Genomic DNA, 18,524 nt, shown 5'->3' with positions numbered 1-18,524 from the left:
TCAAACTGAATTTTAAATCGTGCCAACCATGGGTGTTATATAAGGGTAAAATAATATCATAATTATTGAGAAAGTTATAGAATAGACAAAGTTGAAGCGGTTATGTTTTTGAAAATTTTTACTTGTGACAAGGCTTACATTTGTCATGTCTTATCCCCCATTTGGCATCCTTACTTTTAGGCTTCGCTTTTGTTTTCATTATGCGAGATTTTGTCGGGTATTTTGGTTCGTGTAGACTTTGAGAGTAAAATTCATTATCTTTTAGGAATTTCACACTAAATGTATTTTATCTTCTTCGCAACGATCTTCCGTATTGCTTTTACACAATTGTTAATGCGGAAGTTTGATCATGATTTCGACATATTAATGGTCAAAGTTGTAAAAGTTTGACCTCTAAGAAGCCAAGTGGAAGAGTTTAAGAAGGGGAGAGAGTATACATCATGATTTTTTTTAATATAACTCATCATAATAATATGCTCTACCAAATTTGGTATGCCGGTTACGTAATTGTAGAGGAACATTAACTCCGTAAGAGGATTATCTAACGAGACCTGTCTTATTATCAATCGCCCTAGAAAATTCATAGTAGAAGGGAAGATACTTACGGGTTCCAAAGTCGGCAAAAGGTACTGAACCCGAGGATAGTGATGACTTCCTCAGATACAAAGATTCTTTTCGTTCTTAAGTAGAGACAATATATACGTTGAGGTCATGCTACGTAGACGTGACAAACAGATCAACTCGTGTCGGGTTCAGGTGTCACATTTAAACGGGTCACGAATTCTTCAACCCAAACCCGACCCAATTAAATTTCGTCTCGTGTTCGTGTCGATCCTGTTACATTAATAGGTCATCAAAGCTCAACCCTAACCCGTGAATTTCGTGTCGTATTTTCGTGTCATGTCATATTTGGAAAGTGTAAGTATATTTATGTGAGGATCAAGAAAATTTGGGATTAATTTAGTAAATAAGTTATTCGTGCCGGGTTCGGGCGTAGAGTGCTCAACCCAAACCTAACCCAATTAAATATCGTGTCGTGTTCGTGTCGACCCACTTACATAAATGGGTCGTTAAATGTCAACCCAAACCCGTTAATTTCGTGTCGGATTCTTGTCGTGTTTTCATGTCATGTCATTGTTTGTCGGCTCTAATGATGCGTCATAACAATAAACAAGAGTTAGGGACAGTTACTAAATCATGTTGAAATTTACCTGCCGAAACCAGTTTTTATTAATGGCCAACTTTATGTAGTTTCAAGAACAACGTCATCCGAGAGATTAAGATTTTACATCGATGATAGAGACCTAATGTATCAAGTCCACAAGAAGGACATTGTTTACAAAGAAGTTTTCATAATTTACCAAATTAAGATGTCGTATTATATATTTTGCATGGAGTTTTTAAGGATAAGTAGTCAAAGACTATTTCGTTAAAAAACAGATGGTGTTAAGACAATAAGAACGGTAACTCTATAATCCAACTATATCTCTGAATGTTAGTATACAACTGATATAGTTAAATACCAAATGCCACAACGCTTTCGTTGCTTTTTTGTTATAGGAACTGATGATTAATCTGTCCTCATCTAAATCAATCCCCGATATTTTGTTTGCTTCCATTTGTAGCATAATTTGACTTTTTGTTAACTTTAATAGTTTTCTTTACCAGACCATGGTAACGTCAAATAACGTTTTTAGCGGTGCCATAAAATATATACTACTAACTGACATTATTATACTAACTTGGTAACCCAACTATTTTAAAAAATGACATAAACTACTAACTGATATTGTCAGAGATATTACTAAGTGCCCGTGCATTCTATGTAATAGAATCAGTGATATTGCGAGATGTGTATAAGGAGCAAATACTCTTAATTGTAAATAGTCAAGGTAAAATTATGTTGTAAGAGATCTAATATTCTCTCTCAACGCACTAAATTTATATAATTATGATAACTGTTGTTTTTTGTAACATCATTCAGTTTTATGTAGTTGTAAAATAATTTGCAAAACTCATAAAGATATGTCTCCGTTATTAAGGGTTCATATTGGTGAGCTCCACCATGTTTATAGAGAAAGCATTTTGTATTTAATTAAAAACCGATTGTGTCTGTAACAATGAAAAAGCGAGCGACATACTATAACTAATTAGCTATGTCACTTGATGTTATACTAATCGATGACAAAGCTTTTATGCTAAAAGCATTAATAATTCATCGGTTATCATCTATACCAATCACGATTTTTTTTTCCATCAATGACAACATAGTAGGATCGGATTTTTTTATCAACTTAAGAATATATTTTTACAGATAATCCTAATGGAAGCCCCGTGCATCGCACGGGCTTTCCAACTAGTATTATATATTATGGAATCTAACTTGAAATATTTATAACCTACTTATATTATATTTTTGTATGTTAAATAATTAACATCTCTATAAATCTAATAAACTATAATAAAATTTAATAAAATTGCATAGATTTTAAATTTAATATATAATTTTCTTGAATTATTTATAACCTACTTATATTATATTTTTGTATGTTAAATAATTAACATCTCTATACGTCTACTAAACTATAATAAAGTTTAATAAAATTGCATAGATTTTAAATTTAATATATAATTTTATGATGATAATAATTAATACCATAAGTGTGCATGTTTATACTAATTAATTATTTTATTTTAAGGAAATTTACCATCTTCTAGTCTTCTATAAATATTTAGGAAAATTACCAAGCATATTCTTTCTTTTAGCCCCCTTGAAATTGACCATCTTAATTAATTATTTTATTTTAAGGAAATTGACCATGATTTAGTCTTTTACAAATGTTTAGGAAAATTACCAAGCTTCTATATAATTTAATTTTAACCAAAACTATATAATATTTGCATTGAGATCCCTTAATCGGGTCAATCACACGGTGCTAGTGATTTAAAACTATATAGTATAATTAATTTGTATAACTTTCTTTAATTACATTGAAGTCCCTTGATTTCTGGATTTAATACTCCTATATAGTATTGATTGATTGCAATGATACGAACTTAGAAATCTCTTCAAATAAGCTTGTTATCAACCAATGATAAAAAAAAATTCTTCAAAAATATGGTAGCGAATATATGTAAAGTGTATAAACAAACATGTTATCAACCAGTGTCGACTATGGTAGCAAACTTCTTCAAATATATGTAGAGTTGCAGTGAAATATCTAGTCTCTAGAGTGTACAACGATGTCATAGCTGCCGAAGTTCATATCATTTGACTACCAAAGTCAAATAACGACAACATAACCAGTGTCGACTATGGTAGCAAACTTCTTCAAATAAAATAAAGGGACTTCTAAAGAGGGGAGTGGAATAATAAGTATAGCATATCAGCACCTATAAATTTCAAATTAAGCTAGAATCCAATGAAATAAAAATGCAAGCCATATATTTGTACAGACATAGTGCACCAGTCGTAGCTAGGTTTCCCATAAGATGAATGCTTCCATTTTTGCAGTTGTGAGAAGTATTAAAATCTCCGTCGAAAACCAAATCAAATGACAGCTGAAGCTGAAGGAGTGTCCTGGCCTTAGCATGCTCATAATTAGCTTCTTGGCACAGGTTAATCTATGTACCAAGTACCTGTGAAACGCCACTGAGAGTTGCCTGAACAACACAAAGCACAAAGCACAATTCAGAATGCAATGCTCCTGAGTACCGGTGAAATGCGGATGACATACAAATAGAGTCCAATTTGATGACTATAGGTCCATAACACCACAGGTCTAACAAAACTTAAACAAATAGAGTCCAATTTCTAAACACAAACACTCAAATTAAAACCGTTCTATAAAGTACTATCCTCTACCACAGTACCACTATACCAAACTTTAAATTCTGAGATGTGCCGGATGAGGGGCCAGTCCTCCCCATTCGGTTGTTGGCATCTTTCCATTAGACTCTCGGAACAAAACCAAAATTCAATTTTTTGGAGAGAGGTGAGTTTGGGCATCCATTTTGGCAGGTATTTCAGTTTGGGACAATTCATAATGTAAAGAGATTTGAGGGAAGTGCAGTATTGTATCCCCTCTGGCATTTCTTCCATCTCTTCAAAATTAATCATCAAATTGAGTGATTTCACAAAAGGTGTGTTTTAATGAAAATATATTTTATTTATGCCATGACATTCCACCCAACTCCACTTCTAGACATTCTGATATACGCAAATACTCCAAGGCAGAAAGATGCTCCAACCATCCTCCCACGCTCTTAAGTTGAGGGCAATCATCAATGCTCAGGTAACGCAGGGAAGACAATAAACAGGCCGGAAACTCATTTACTTCTCCCAAGCTCTCCATTCTCTCCTCATCCCTTATGAATGAATATACTTGCAAGAAATTGAGAGTACTCCATTGGCATTGATTTCAGCCACTTCAAGTTGTTGATTCCAGCTTCTTCAATTTCAGGTACGACAACAGCGGCTGATAACGAGGCGAGATGTTCAAATTGTGGACATAAAGGAACAAACATCATCTTTTCACAAGAATTTTATACTGAGATACTTTAGTGTGCTTGATGGATAAATAAAATATATTTTCATTAAAACACACCTTTTGTGAAATCACTCAATTTGGTGATTAATTTTGCAATTTCAATTTTTTTCTTAAATTAAAATAGAAGGGTGAAAAATGCGAAAATTAATTTAAAATCTATAGGTAATATGTAAAACAAAATAAAACTCTAGTGTCTAAATATAAACTAGTTTATTACGTTACGTAGTACAATGGTAAACACAAATACGTAGTGCTATCATTATTAACAGAAAACTGCTCTAGAATGTACAAGGTTTGGTCAATGGTTTGGCCTAGAGTCGGGTCACGAGCAGGGTAGACATGGTTGTTGAAGGAAGCACATTGGCCGGTGTGGCCCCCGGAAAGGGCGACGAGATCGGTGGCGGTCAGGTTTCTTTTGGATACAATAAAAAGAAAACTGCTCTAGAATGTACAATGGTAAACACACACACGGTACAGTGAGTAGTGCGATCATTATGTCTACGACCGCCTCACTTCAAGTGTTGATATGTGTTGGATGAGGGGCCAGTCCTCCCCATTCGGTTGTTTGCATCTTTTACACAGACTCTCAGAACAATGCCAAAGCTCGAATTCCTGGAGAGAAGTGAGTTTGGGCATCCATTTTGGCAGAAATTTTAGTTTGGGACAATACCAGATGACAAGATATCGGAGGGAAGTGCAGTACTGCATCCCCTCTGGCATTTCCTCCATCTCATGGAAATCACCCAAAAACAAGTCTTGAAGGGTAGCAGCAAGGTTATGCCATGACATCCTACCTAATTCCAATTTCGGACAGTTATCTATACGCAAATTCTTCAAGGCAGAAAGCTGCTCCAACAATCCTCCCACGCTCTTAAGTTGAGGGCAACTATTGATGCGTAAGATTAGCAGGGAAGACCATAAACAGGTCAGAAAATCATTTACCTCTCCCAAGCTAACCTCATCAGTCACTATTTCTATCTCTGAAATAAACTGAGTGTACTCCATTGGCATTGCTTTTAGCCACTCCAAGTTGCTGATTGTCAGCTGATGGCGAGATCTGCAACTCATACTTCTCCTGAAATCATATATTATGAGTTCTTCGAGTTGCGGACATAAAGGAACAAACATCATCTTATTGCAACGCTGTATACTGAGAATCTTTAGTAGAGGAAAACAGGGAGCTGATACCCACTTTACTTGTCCTTCTGGGCTGCTCCCACTGTCATCAAGATGGACCACGAGAGACCCTAAATCTGATCTACGCCACCACCCTTTTAACTTACGCAACTCAAAAATCTGGAGGTCATGGAGGCAGGGAAAGAAGGATGATCCTTCACCCAAGACAAGTGTTTCTGGATCTTCATCCATGAAATCCTCCATATTCGGCAAATTCGAAATCTGTAGCGTTTTAAGGCAGGGAAGTTTCCCAATCTGCCAAGGCAGATAGAGCAACTCACTGCAATATTCGATCTTCAAAGTGACAAGATTAGGGAAATCAAACAACGCCGAGTTATCCCCCCTCCGTGGCCATCTCGGTATTGTCTCACCATGGTACCCATTCAACTCCAATGCTTTAACATCACGATGAGGCTGCATCTCTTCCAGCAATGCTTGCTCAGACTCCTTGCTTCCATACTCCTCTCCGAAGCGTCTAAAGTTAATAACAATCGTCTCTAGATGTTCCTTACTCCTTAAATAGCCTCCCCCGCCTTGTTCTTCCTTCACAAATATTGCATTTTTAAGTACTGCTATTTCAATCTTCAAATCCCCTTTCAATTTATTCAGGTGACATAGGTCTTTCAACCCATTAAAACATTGCTTTGAAGTTGAACCTGGTCGAGAACCAACCACAAATTGGCATAGAGTTTGCAGATTGGTCAACATACCTATGCCTGCCGGCATTGGCACATATCTCAGTGCATCACAGCCAGCTATATCTAAGGTGCTTAGATCAACTAGCTTGCTCACATCATCTGGCAGTTGTTTTAAACTCTTACAATTATGTAAATTCAAAGTTTGGAGATTTACTAGCTTGCTCACATCATCTGGCAGTTGTTTTAAACTCTTACAATTATGTAAATTCAAAGTTTGGAGATTTACTAGCTTGCTCACATCATCTGGCAGTTGTTTTAAACTCTTACAATTATGTAAATTCAAAGTTTGGAGATTTACTAGCTTGCTCACATCATCTGGCAGTTGTTTTAAACTCTCACAATTATATAAATTCAAAGTTTGGAGATTTACTAGCTTTGTTATTGACTTGGGAAGAACTTCTAGATGGTGACTGAATGAGAGGTCTAAACTCCTCAGATGCAACAGTTTACCTATTGATTTTGGTAAACTTTTGGCATCTGATTCACTTAAATCTAAAGACCTTAAGCATGTCCATTTCAGTATTGATTTACTTGCTAGTAATTGGTCCACTCTACGTGTACCCATAATTTGAAGACATGTACGAACATGAGTATTGTCAAAGATGTGATGTGCATGAGGATTGCTCACAAAAGACACATGGCGAACCCTTTTACCCACACTAGAAGTATCAAAACTGAACCTACAAATCTCTTCGCCCGCTACTTTTTCAGCAAGATCATGCAAGAGATCATGTATTTTAAACGAGTCAATCCCACCGAATTCGTCCTCGAGTAAATCGTGGAAAAAACACCTTTGAAACAATATAAGAAAGTACTCCTCTCCTAAATTCTCGGTGTTAATGTAGCCTTGTGCCATCCAAAGCCGAATCAACATTTGCTTACCAATCTCCCAATCCTTGGGGAAGATAGCACAGTACGCAAAACAAGCCTTCAAGGACGGGTTAAGTTGATCATAACTTAACTTCAATATGCGGGTCATGGTATCATTAGTTTCACTAAGATAATCTAACCCTTTGTCGTGAAATGATAGCCACTTAGACTTGGATTGACCACGCAAAAGACTTGCTACTATTCTAATAGCAAGCGGGACATTGGTGCACTTTTTAACAATCTCTTTGCCAAGTTTAACTAATTCATCATCTCTTTCTTCTGTGTGAAATGCCATCCTTTCAAACAAATGCCATGACTCCGGTTTTGACAAACCCTGCAACACATGCACTCGATCACCTCCAATCATTTCGGCCGTTGTTTTCGAACGTGTAGTTACAATTATCCAACTCCCACTTCCCCCTACCTTCAAAAACCCCTCAAACTGTTGCCATTCATTATAAGTTTCTGTCCACACGTCATCTAAGACGAGCAAATATTTTTTCCCTTCCAATTGCCCCTTAACTTCATGATGCATCTCCTCCAAAGACGACTTATCATCAATGGATGATCCTTTCACAACCTTCCCTAAATACCCTTTCAAACTCCACTTTTGTTCATCCTGATCACCAATGCAAGTCCACCTCTTCAGTTCGAATGCATCACTAATCCTAGGATCGTTATAAACAAGTTGGGCAAGAGCGGTTTTTCCCAAACCTCCCATCCCCACAATGGCAAGAGAAGAAACAGGTGGATGATCAACATTAACAGAGCCCAACAAGACACCTATAATATTCTCCACATCGTCCTCCCTCCCGATGATTTGATCACACAAAAAAGAAGAACTCTCCTCCTTTGTAAATTTCAGAGGCTTACAGTCAACCTTAAAACTAAACTTATCACTCTTAGTGGCAATGGTGTTCAACTTGTCATTAACCATTTTAACTTTACTTGAAAGTCTGTGAGTAAGAAGCTTAAACCGAGAAAAAAAGGATTTCACCTTGTTGCGTCTGAGCTGCTTCTGCTTGGCAAGGGTTAGGAACTCATCTAACACATCATCGGCGTCATAAACAGCATCTTTGAGCTCTTGAATGTAATTCTTTTCCTGGAAGTTAAGTGAGTCCTGCTTGGCATCAGCGTCCATAAGAACAGCTCTGACGGTTTCGACGGTGTTATGGAGGTCATCAAGCTCAGATTTGCAGTTAGAAATGGAGCAAACTGAATGCATCAGACCCAAAGTTTGGATAGCAGTAAGGATAGTTTGAACTAAGGATAACGTTGTTGAAACGTCCATGATTGTGGAAAATGAATGATCTCACTGAGCTTCTCTTGTTTTTTTTTTTTTGGTTATGTTTGTAATTTGTAAATGCAAGATTTCAGATTAAAAGTTCTACTCCATTAAGTAGGAAACTAGAAAGTAGAAGGGCTGATGACAGCTGACTTGGTAAAGACTTTGTAAAGATTAGTAACCACATGTTTACAGCACAATCATGTGGTTCATAAATAGAGTTGACTTCGTAGAGACTTTGTCATTGACAAGTAAATTTGTCCAGTAAGAGCATCTCTAACCCTAATAGTAAGCTAGTTGTCACTAGCTTACAATAATTTTAAGCTACAATTTACTCTAATAGTTTAGCCAACTTATTACGAGTACTAGCTTAATTGGACCCACTTAATATACTCCTCTATTTATTTATTCAATTTCCAAATTTCCAACAAAAATTAAAACTTTATTAATGGGATCACTATTTTCCTACTTCCTCCATTAAACTCCACTCTACCAATTTCTATTTTCTACACTATTCACAAATACACATACAATTTTGATTTTCTCTCAATACATAAGTGAAAATACATTCATGTGAGATCTTGTTTGATTCGTCTTTACGAGTACATTAAAAATATCTAATTTTTATAATTTTTGCAAATACGTAGCTAACGATATTTATCACGTAAAACACGCGTTGACAAACGTGAAAAAGCAAAGTGGTAGAGTGGAGTTGAATGGAGGAAGTATTAGTTAAACTTCACTAGTTGCTTAACGGCCTTGTTTGGCAAACAACAGAAAACAGATTAATAACTGTGTTACTCCGACACGATACGTGACACGTGTCTGACACGTCCTTGATAGACACGACACTGACACGGATGAGAAGGCAGCTTACATGGCGATTAGGTTAAAGGCTTCACTGAAATATGACCACTATGAAGCTTAGATCGGGGCTTGATGTAGCAGAGGAATGAGGTTTGCAAGGGGTAGGGAGAAGAAGAAGAGCATTAATTTATTTTTAATTTAATGTGGAAGATGAAGTGTGGGAGAAGAAGTGTGAACAGGTGCACCGAACAAAAAAGAAGAAAAATTGAGATTTTTTATTATTATTATTAATTAGTTTAGTTCACAGTTTTCAAGGGTAATTTCTTTCCCCATATACAAGTTGTGTAAACACTAAACGCCACTACATTTTTACTTTGAAATTTGAACACAATTTAATTTATTTTTATTTTCGTACAAACTTTATGTTTTTTTATTTTATTTTATTTTCTTTATAAAAAAAGTTGTAAGACTTGAAACAAATTTTGCCGTGTCGTGTCCATTATGTTTGTCAAGACACACCGTTGACCGTGTCGGCGTGTCCTAAAAATTTAGGAATTTCGTGTCGGACACCGTAACACGTTCTGAGTAACCCAAATTAATAATAGCGGATAATGCTAGCAAAATAGGTTAGCAAGTTTTACTAGCATATTTGACTATCAAATTAAATTAGAAGAATTAGGAACCGGTGTTTGGTAATTAGCATATTATAAAATAATTAGAATGGCCCCATGTATAAATTGAATATGCTAATGCAATATAAAGTATGTTGCTATTAGCAACATATTCACAAATATATAAGGGCAATAAGAATAGTTTGGTCATTGTCAATAAAAAAATAGACGCATATATAAAAATAAATCAAATGGGAATATTATCAGGCTCGAGATTTGACCCAATTATCGTACTGTAAAGTTTGAAACTTAAGATGAAATTGAATGTGTTCTACTGTTTCTAAATGGGTTGTGCTTTTTCGCATACGAACTCTACTCTTTTACATACGTTTTTTTACGGATTTACCCTTATCATTTTTTCTATCTCCTTCGCTCAAAATCAATTACTCATCCCTTTCCTCCCAGTCATCGATCTACCATCCCTCCAATCACGAACCAAACCCGCCGCACAATGCCGCCGCCCGCCGCCACCACCGGGCCCCTCTCAAACCTCCTCCCCTTTACTTGGTTGCATAGACTATATAAGTAGCCGTAAAACTGAAAAATATTATTCAAACAGTGTTTTTTGATAGATTATGTCAAAATTGAAATGAATTATAACCTACATCGTATGGCATGTACTGCAACAAAAATGTATAGCATAAGAGGACATAAGCATATCACTAATCCTAGAAATAGCATAGAAAAGGGACAATCAGCCTCTGCATACGAGCTTCATTATGAAAATCTCATACTACCTTCATTAATTTGTGGATTATGATTAATTGTTCACGTTCTTGGAACAATTAAATTATATTTTAGGGAAAAGGTCGAAATAGGGGTAATTTGCTTAGGGTTTAGTTAAGAAGGGTAGTAGATGGGAAATTAATGAAAAAATGTATGTGAAAGAGTAAAATCCGTATGTGAAAAAAATAATTCCGTTCTAAATAAACTAGAAATTTAAACAAAACAAAAATCCACAATTACTGATTCTATACTATAGAATATAAACAGTGTTGACAGTTGAGACATCAAAAGGTCAGGGGAACTCAGCATTAACTACTTGAGTTAAGATAACAAACATTCATCAGAAACAGAACTATAAACAACCTACTTACCTGATATACATCGGTGCAGCTGTTTCACTGCAATCTGGTCGAAAAGAATTAGATCTACCAAGTTCAACCTGCATTTCACGATAAATACATTAACAAAAGGGAATAAAAATTAAAGAACTTCTGTTTATTCAACTGTAATAAGGAGAAGTAACACTACCTTCACACTTGCAATAATATCAGTTCCCCCTTATCTTGATCTAGCCGACCTGTTTGCCTATCATAGATTCAAAATTTCAAATGGCAAAAACAAAGATCAACTTGTACCCCCAATTATACAACAATGCAACTAACTAACTGACTTCACCCTAAAAACCATCCGACTTGGACAAAAACTCGAATCCTACACCGAAAAAGCAGTCCTTTCTACAAGAAGGATTAAGTTACCTGCGGAACAGCTTCTTCAATTTCGGATATGACGACAGCGGGCTGATGAAGAGGTGAGCAACTCATATCTCTCCTGAAAGCATATATTACGAGACGTTCGATTTCCGGACATACAGGAACAGACATCATCTTTTCGCAATTTATATGAGATACTCTAGAGGAAAACAGGGAGATGAAACCCACTCTACATGGGCTTTATAGCAAATAAAATATTTTCATTACAATACACATTTTATGAAATTACTCTATTTCGTCCATAAATTTTTGCAATTTTAATTTTTTTTTATCAAATCAAAATACAAGGATGAAAAACATGAAAATTAATTTAAAATCTATAAATAATACGTTAAAAAAAAAAGTCCAGGATCTACACTAGTTTATTACGTAACAATGGTAAACACAAATACAATGATAAAGACAAATATGCAATAGTGCTATTGTTATTAACATACAATAAAAAGAAAAGTGCTCTAGAATGGTAGAACACAAATACACAATGATTTCCTATTAATCTATTACTCCGTATCTGATAATATAATAATATTCCCAAAATGTCATATTATATTCTACTCCATATCTGATAAGACCATTCTCTACTCCACTGTAACTTTTGAAATGTGTCAGATGAGGGGCCAGTCCTCCCCATTGGGCTGTTGGCATCTTTCCATGAGACTCTCGGAACAATACAAAAGCTCGACTGTTTGGACAGAGGTGAGTTTGGGCATCCACTTCGGCAGGTATTTCAATTTGGGACAATCCCAAATGGAAAGAGATCGGAGGGAAATGCAGTACTGTATCCCATCTGGCAATTCCTCCATCTCTACAAATTTCTTCAAAAACAGGGTTTGAAGGGTAGCAGCAAGGTTACGCCATGATATCCCACCCAACTCCACTTTTGGACACTCTCGTATACACAAACTCTCCAAGGCAGAAAGATGCTCCAACCATCCTCCCACGCTCTTAAGTTTTGGGCAATTGCTGATGTAGAGGGTTCGCAAAGAAGACAACAAAAAGGCCGGAAACAACTCCTTTACTTCTCCCAAGCTCTCCAATCTCATATCAAACCCTATTTCTATCTTTGAAAGAAACTTAGTGAACTTAATAGACATTGATTTCAGCCACTCCAAGTTGTTGGTTTCCAGCTTCTTCAATTTCAGATATGACGACGGTGGCTGATAACAAGGTGTAACACTTATAGCTCCTCTGAAATCCCGTATTACAAAATGCTCGAGTTGCGGACATAAAGGAACCAACATCATCTTGTCACAACTTTCTATACTGAGCTTCTTTAGTACAGGAAAACAGGGAGATGATTCCCACTCTACATGTGCCTCTCCGCTGATCCCACTGTCATTAGGGTTGATGACTTGCGATCCTGATTCCGATCTCCGCCGCCATCCTTTTAACTTAGGCAAACGAAAAATCTTAAGGTCATGGAGGCTGGGAAAGAAGGATGATCCTTCACCTAAGACAAATGTTTCTGAGACCGCATCCGCCACATACTCTATATTCAACAATTCAGAAATCTGTAGCGTTTTAAGGTAGGGAAGTTTCCCAATCTGCCAAGGCAGATAGAGCAGCTCACTGCAATCGTTGATCTTCAAAGTGACAAGATTAGGGTAATCAAACGATGCCGAGTTATCCACCCTCCCTGGCCATCTCGGTATTGTCTCACCATGATACCCATTCAACTCCAACGTCTTGATATCATGATGAGGCTGCATCTCTTCGAGCAGTGCTTGTTCAGACTCCTTGCTTCCATACTCCATTCCCCGTCTAAAGTTAATAACAATTGTCTCTAGGTGTTCCTTACTCCTTAGATAGGCTCCCCCGCCATGTTCCTCCTTCACAAATTTTGCATTAATAAGCACTTCTATTTCAATCTTCAATGTCCCTTTTAATTTATTCAGGTGTTGTAGGTCTTCCAACCCATTAAAACAGTGCTTTGAGCTTGAACCTGGTCGAGCACCCACCACAAATTTCCGTAGAGTTTGCAGAGAGGTCAACATACCTATGCCTGCCGGCATTGGCATATGACTGAGTGCATCACAGCCAGCTATATCTAAGGTGCTTAGATCAACTAGCTTGCTCACATCATCTGGCAGTTGTTTTAAACTCTTACAATTATGTAAATTCAAAGTTTGGAGATTTACTAGCTTGCTCACATCATCTGGCAGTTGTTTTAAACTCTTACAATTATATAAATTCAAAGTTTGGAGATTTACTAGCTTTGTTATTGATTTAGGAAGAACTTCTAGATGGCGACTGAATGAGAGGTTTAAATTCCTGAGATGCAAAAGTTGACCTATTGATTTTGGTAGACTTTTGGCCTCTAAATAACTCAAATCTAATGACCTTAAACATGTCCATTAAAGCATTAATCATTCTCTCTCTAAAACACTCCCTTTCCTCTCTAAAAAAAAACCCTAAAAAATCCTAATTAGTTTGAGCCGCCGCTGCCTCCATCCACATTCTATCCCCCCATCTGTTGCTACCCTTTCGCCGGAGATGGGGTCTTCACTTGTCCCATCTCCGGCGAACGACCCCATCTCATTGCTTCTTTGATCACCTTCTTTCACTTATCCCATTTTCTTTCAGATTCCTTGGCGAATCATCGGTATGTTCATGTTCCGGGGTAGTTTTGAGTTTTTAGTGGGTGGTGCCTGTGGTGGTTTGCTCGGTGGTCATCCAGCTACCAAACGATCTCCTGTTTTTCATTGTTTCTTTCGGTCTTGCTTGTGCCTCCGGGGTGTGTTCCCCGGCCCGTGGGCTGCTTCGCCACCCCCGGTTTGGCGGTTTCCCAGGTTTCTCTTGGTTCACTGTCGATCCCGCCCATTTGTCTCCTCGTCCTGTCACCGCCCTTTTCTTGTGGTCCCAACCCAGGGGTGATTCCCCCATTCCTGGGTTGGCTTTGGTGTTTGGTGTTTCCGCCTGAGTCGATGAGTATAGCTCATCCGTCTGCTTCTTTGTTGCTCTTTGTGGTTGTGATTAGAGTCATATTTGGTGATCCCCCCATTCCCTCCACCTATCGGTCCCTTTTCCTTTTCCTCTTGTGTCGGTCTGTGTTTTCCTTGCTTGGTCTGTTTGCATGTTTGGCGGTGGTCTTGGGAGGTGCTGTTTGGTGAAACGGGTCTCGTTGGAGTGTCTATGATCCTTTCTGCGTGTTTTTGGTCTCTGCCTCGGTCTCTGCTCGTGGTTGCATGTAAGAGTTTTGGTGGTGTTGTTGGATTTTCGTTTGGGTGCGCTGGTGACCATCGTTGGTGTTTGTGTTTCTTTGGGGTCGACGGGCTGTTCTTTTGCCTGCCCTGGTTGTGGTGATGATTTCGCCTTGGTCTCGTCTGAAGTGGGTCAGTGTTGTAGTTGGTGTCTGTTTTGAGGTGTGGTCAGGTGGGTCTAAGTTGGGTAGGATGAGGCGTTGGGTTGGACGGTTGCGGTGGTCTAAGTCCCTTTTTTCATGCTGCTTTTTTGTTCTCTGTTCATGTTTATAAATACCTCCTTTTGGTTATGGGTGTCCTGTCTCTTAATCTTTGGAGGGGCTCATAGCGTCGTGTGTTTTACTCGTACTAGGGTTATGGTTTCTTCTCAGCTCACTATGAGCATAGGTGTCCTGTCTCCGAGGGTTCGTGTTCGTGTTCGAGTTGGACATTGCACGCCTGCTTTCTTGATCTGTTCGTCCTACGGTCAAAGGGTGTGATCTCTAAGGTGTAGGAGAGTTCTCTCCATCGGTGGCAGACTTCGTCGTCTTGCCTACCATCTTGTCTTTCTACGCTCTTTTCGTAAGAGCGTAAGTACATCTTGCTATTGTCACTCAGCGGCTCGTATGTATCGACGGTTTTTGGAGGCCTTCTGTGTGTATGAAGCTCGTTTCATGGCCTGTGGCTTTTGCTCCTTTCTTCACCATCTTACCTTCGATGCTCTAGTTAGCCTTGTTGTAGTCTTAATCCTTTTTAATGTTTATGTTATCTCTAGGTATGGCTCGGTAGCACTAGATGTGGTAGTCAGGTGTCTGGCGCTACTTTGTCGAATAGCTTACTTTGTAACGTTTGGAATAATGTAAGTTATTCAACGCTTGTTGTCAAACAAAAAAAAAAAAAAAAAAAAACATGTCCATTTCGGTATTGATTTGCTTGCTAGTAATTGGTCCACTCTACGATCCTTAAAATTACCCTTGATTTGAAGGCACCTACGAAAATGAGTATTATGGAAGATATGTTGTGCATAAGAGTCACTCACAAGAGAGAGATGGCGAACTTGTTTACCCACATTAGAAGTATCAAAACTGAACCTGCAAATCTATTCGCCTGCTACTTTTTCAGCAATATCATGCAAGAGATCATGTATCTTAAACGAAATAATCCTCCCGAATTTATCCTCGCGTAAATCTTGGAAAAAACACCTTTGAAGTAATATAAGAAAGCATTCCTCGCCCAAATTCTCTGATTTAATGTATCCTTATGCCATCCAAAGCCGAATCAACATTTTCTTACGAATGTTCCAATCCTTGGGAAAGATAGCACAATACGCAAAACAAGCTTTCATGGAAGGGTTAAGTTGATCATAACTTAGCTTCAATATGCAGGTTATCGTTTCATTACTTTCAGTAAGAAAGTCTAACCCTTTGTCATGAAATGATAGCGATTTAGACATGGATTGACCACGCAAAAGACTTCCTACCACTCTAATAGCAAGGGGGACATTGGTGCGCTTTTCAACAATCTTTTTGCCAAGTTTAACTAATTCATCATCTTTTTCTTCTGTTTGAAACGCCATCCTTTCAAACAAATGCCATGTCTCCGATTTTGACAAACCTTGCAACACATGCACTTGATCACCTCCAATCATCTGGGCCGTTTTTTTCGAGCGTGTAGTAACAATTATCCAACTCCCCCTTCCCCCTACATTCAAAAACCCTTCCAACTTTTGCCATTCATCATAACTTTCAGTCCACACATCATCTAACACGAGTAAATACTTTTTCCCTCCTAGTTGCTCCTTAACTTTATGATGTATGTCCTCCAAAGACATTTTATCACTAACAGAAAATCCTTTGACTACCTTCCCTAAATTCCCTTTCAAATCCAACTGTTTTTTATCCTGATCAGCAATGCAAGTCCACCTCTTTAGTTGGAATGTCTCACTAATCCTAGGATCATTATACACTAGTTGGGCAAGAGCGGTATTAGAGATATATTAGGTTAGGATTATATTGTTAGAGATAATATAGGAAAAGATATAAGGGAGAATATTATGGATATCATAATATCTCCGGAATATGCTAGGAATATTACTTAAGTCATTGTATTATAAATACCGTGACTATTTCATTAATAAAGAGCACCTCATTATATCGTATCATACTATCTTACATGGTATCAGCCTAAAATCGCTCCTCTCAAAACACTTCGCTCCTCTCAAAAACACTTCCGCTTGCTCCAAAAACGTGTTTACTCCGCCGGCCGGAGATGATCGTCTTATACCATCTCCGGCGGGTATCTCGTTCATAAATCTGCCGTATGCACCTTTCATTAGTTAATTATTAGTAGTAGTATTGTTTTCTTTAATATTAGAATAGAATATTAAATAGGATAGGATATTAGGAAATATATTATTATGTGGAAAGATAATATTATGGTTATCAAAATATTATCATTTAGGATATTTAGGAATATTCTTGGAGTATCCTCCAAGACGGTCTACTATATAATGTAAACCGATTCATTAATAATGACAACCTCGTTCAGTTATATCTTTTCCTATATTATCTCTAACAATATAATCCTAACCTAATATATCTCTAATAAGCGGTTTTTCCTAAACCTCCCATCCCCATAATGGCAAGCAGAGAAACATTTTGTTGATCAACATTAACATAACCCAACAACAAACTTATAATCTTCTCCACCACATCTTTCTCCCTCCCAATGATTCGATCATACAAAAAAAGAAGAAGTCTCCTCCTTTTTAAATTTCAGCGGCTTACAGTCAATCTTAAAACTATACATAGCACTCTTAGTGGCAATGGTGTTCAACTTTTTGTTAACCATTTTGACTTTACTAGAGAGTTTGTGGGTAAGAAGCTTAAACTGAGATAAAAAGGACTTCACCTTGTCAGTGAATTTATCACCATCGCCCCTGAATTTTTTCTGCTTGGCAAGGGTTAGGAACTCATCTAACACATCGTCAGCGTCGTAAACAGCATCTTTGAGATCTTTGACATAATTCTTCTCCTGGGAGTTAAGAGAGTCCTTCCTGGCATCAGCATCCTCAAGAACAGCTCTGACAGTTTCGACAGTGTTTTGGAGGTCATCAAGCTCGGATCTGCAGTTAGAAATGGAAAACAATGAAATCAATTATCAGAACAAAAACACGCATACAACCAATTAGATATTGTCGATCAATTTTGAAATTTGATTGAAACTATGTGAACAGAGATATAGCGAATTGATTAGATCGATTAATTTTCCCATCAATTTTTTTCCCTAAAATTATGTATCTATTTCCCAATCAATTTTACTCAAATTCAAACAAATGAGTGGGACGGAGGGAGTAATACGGTGTTACTGCGATCACAGAAATTAGTTAAAATCATAGAAGGAGACGAGAGGGGTAAAATCATACAACGAGCGAAATGCGTAGTGCGAGTGCGAAACAATAAAACTAGAGAAGGGGTAAAAGAATTACCTCAGTAATTAAAATCTGGAGTTAAATCTTGATTTGATCTGAATCCGGATTGAATTTGTCTTTATCAATTTGTTTTTGTAAATTACGGTGATAAGTAATTTGGGTTTCCTTGCAAAGAGGTAGAAAAAATCTTTCATAAATTACGAATTTGAGTGTAATATCCTCTACGTATTATATTTGAGTGCTAAAATTACTTTATCCGTCTTGGTCATTTTTTTTTTTTTTTTTTGTGTCGAGGTAACCGCAATCGCTATTTTGATGCGTACTGTCCACTGAATAAACCCTCCAATACTCAGGCTAAAAAT

General features: G+C 37.4%; 2 protein-coding genes across 8 annotated transcripts; both read right to left on the bottom strand.

Annotated features, from left to right (window-relative positions):
• Positions 1 to 3,135: 3,135 nt before the first annotated feature.
• On the bottom strand, positions 3,136 to 18,340 carry LOC141611136 (uncharacterized). 7 transcript variants are annotated; one of them, XR_012528519.1, is made up of 5 exons: positions 17,643 to 18,083; positions 11,539 to 11,611; positions 11,312 to 11,368; positions 11,155 to 11,222; positions 3,136 to 3,663 (listed from the first exon to the last, which is right to left on the bottom strand). XR_012528519.1 is itself a non-coding variant. In XM_074429586.1 (5 exons), the coding sequence occupies exon 2, from the start codon at positions 13,569 to 13,571 to the stop codon at positions 12,159 to 12,161; it is 1,413 nt and encodes a 470-aa protein (XP_074285687.1). In that variant the 5' UTR covers positions 13,572 to 17,856; positions 18,220 to 18,340; the 3' UTR covers positions 3,136 to 3,663; positions 11,155 to 11,222; positions 11,312 to 11,368; positions 11,539 to 12,158. The 7 variants fall into 7 exon arrangements, 6 of the variants coding, with proteins under 6 accessions (XP_074285687.1, XP_074285689.1, XP_074285688.1 ...); XM_074429586.1 differs by adding an exon at positions 18,220 to 18,340 and having other exon boundaries at positions 11,539 to 17,856; XM_074429588.1 differs by adding an exon at positions 18,157 to 18,203 and having other exon boundaries at positions 11,539 to 17,856.
• On the bottom strand, positions 4,739 to 11,144 carry LOC141611134 (putative disease resistance protein RGA4). Its single transcript, XM_074429581.1, has one exon. It carries the CDS (start codon positions 8,583 to 8,585, stop codon positions 5,049 to 5,051), a length of 3,537 nt encoding a protein of 1,178 aa, XP_074285682.1. The 5' UTR covers positions 8,586 to 11,144; the 3' UTR covers positions 4,739 to 5,048.
• Positions 18,341 to 18,524: the final 184 nt, after the last annotated feature.

Source organism: Silene latifolia, chromosome 11 (genome assembly GCF_048544455.1).
Source record: "Silene latifolia isolate original U9 population chromosome 11, ASM4854445v1, whole genome shotgun sequence".
In the NCBI taxonomy this organism is placed as follows: Eukaryota; Viridiplantae; Streptophyta; class Magnoliopsida; order Caryophyllales; family Caryophyllaceae; genus Silene; species Silene latifolia.
This window is presented reverse-complemented; position numbering and strand designations above follow the sequence as displayed.

What these genes read in the sequence shown, in the direction of transcription:
- LOC141611136 (XM_074429586.1), bottom strand. Translation starts at nt 13,571, where the DNA reads ATGCCAATGCCGGCAGGCATAGGTATGTTGACCTCTCTGCAAACTCTA.
- LOC141611134 (XM_074429581.1), bottom strand. Translation starts at nt 8,585, where the DNA reads ATGGACGTTTCAACAACGTTATCCTTAGTTCAAACTATCCTTACTGCT.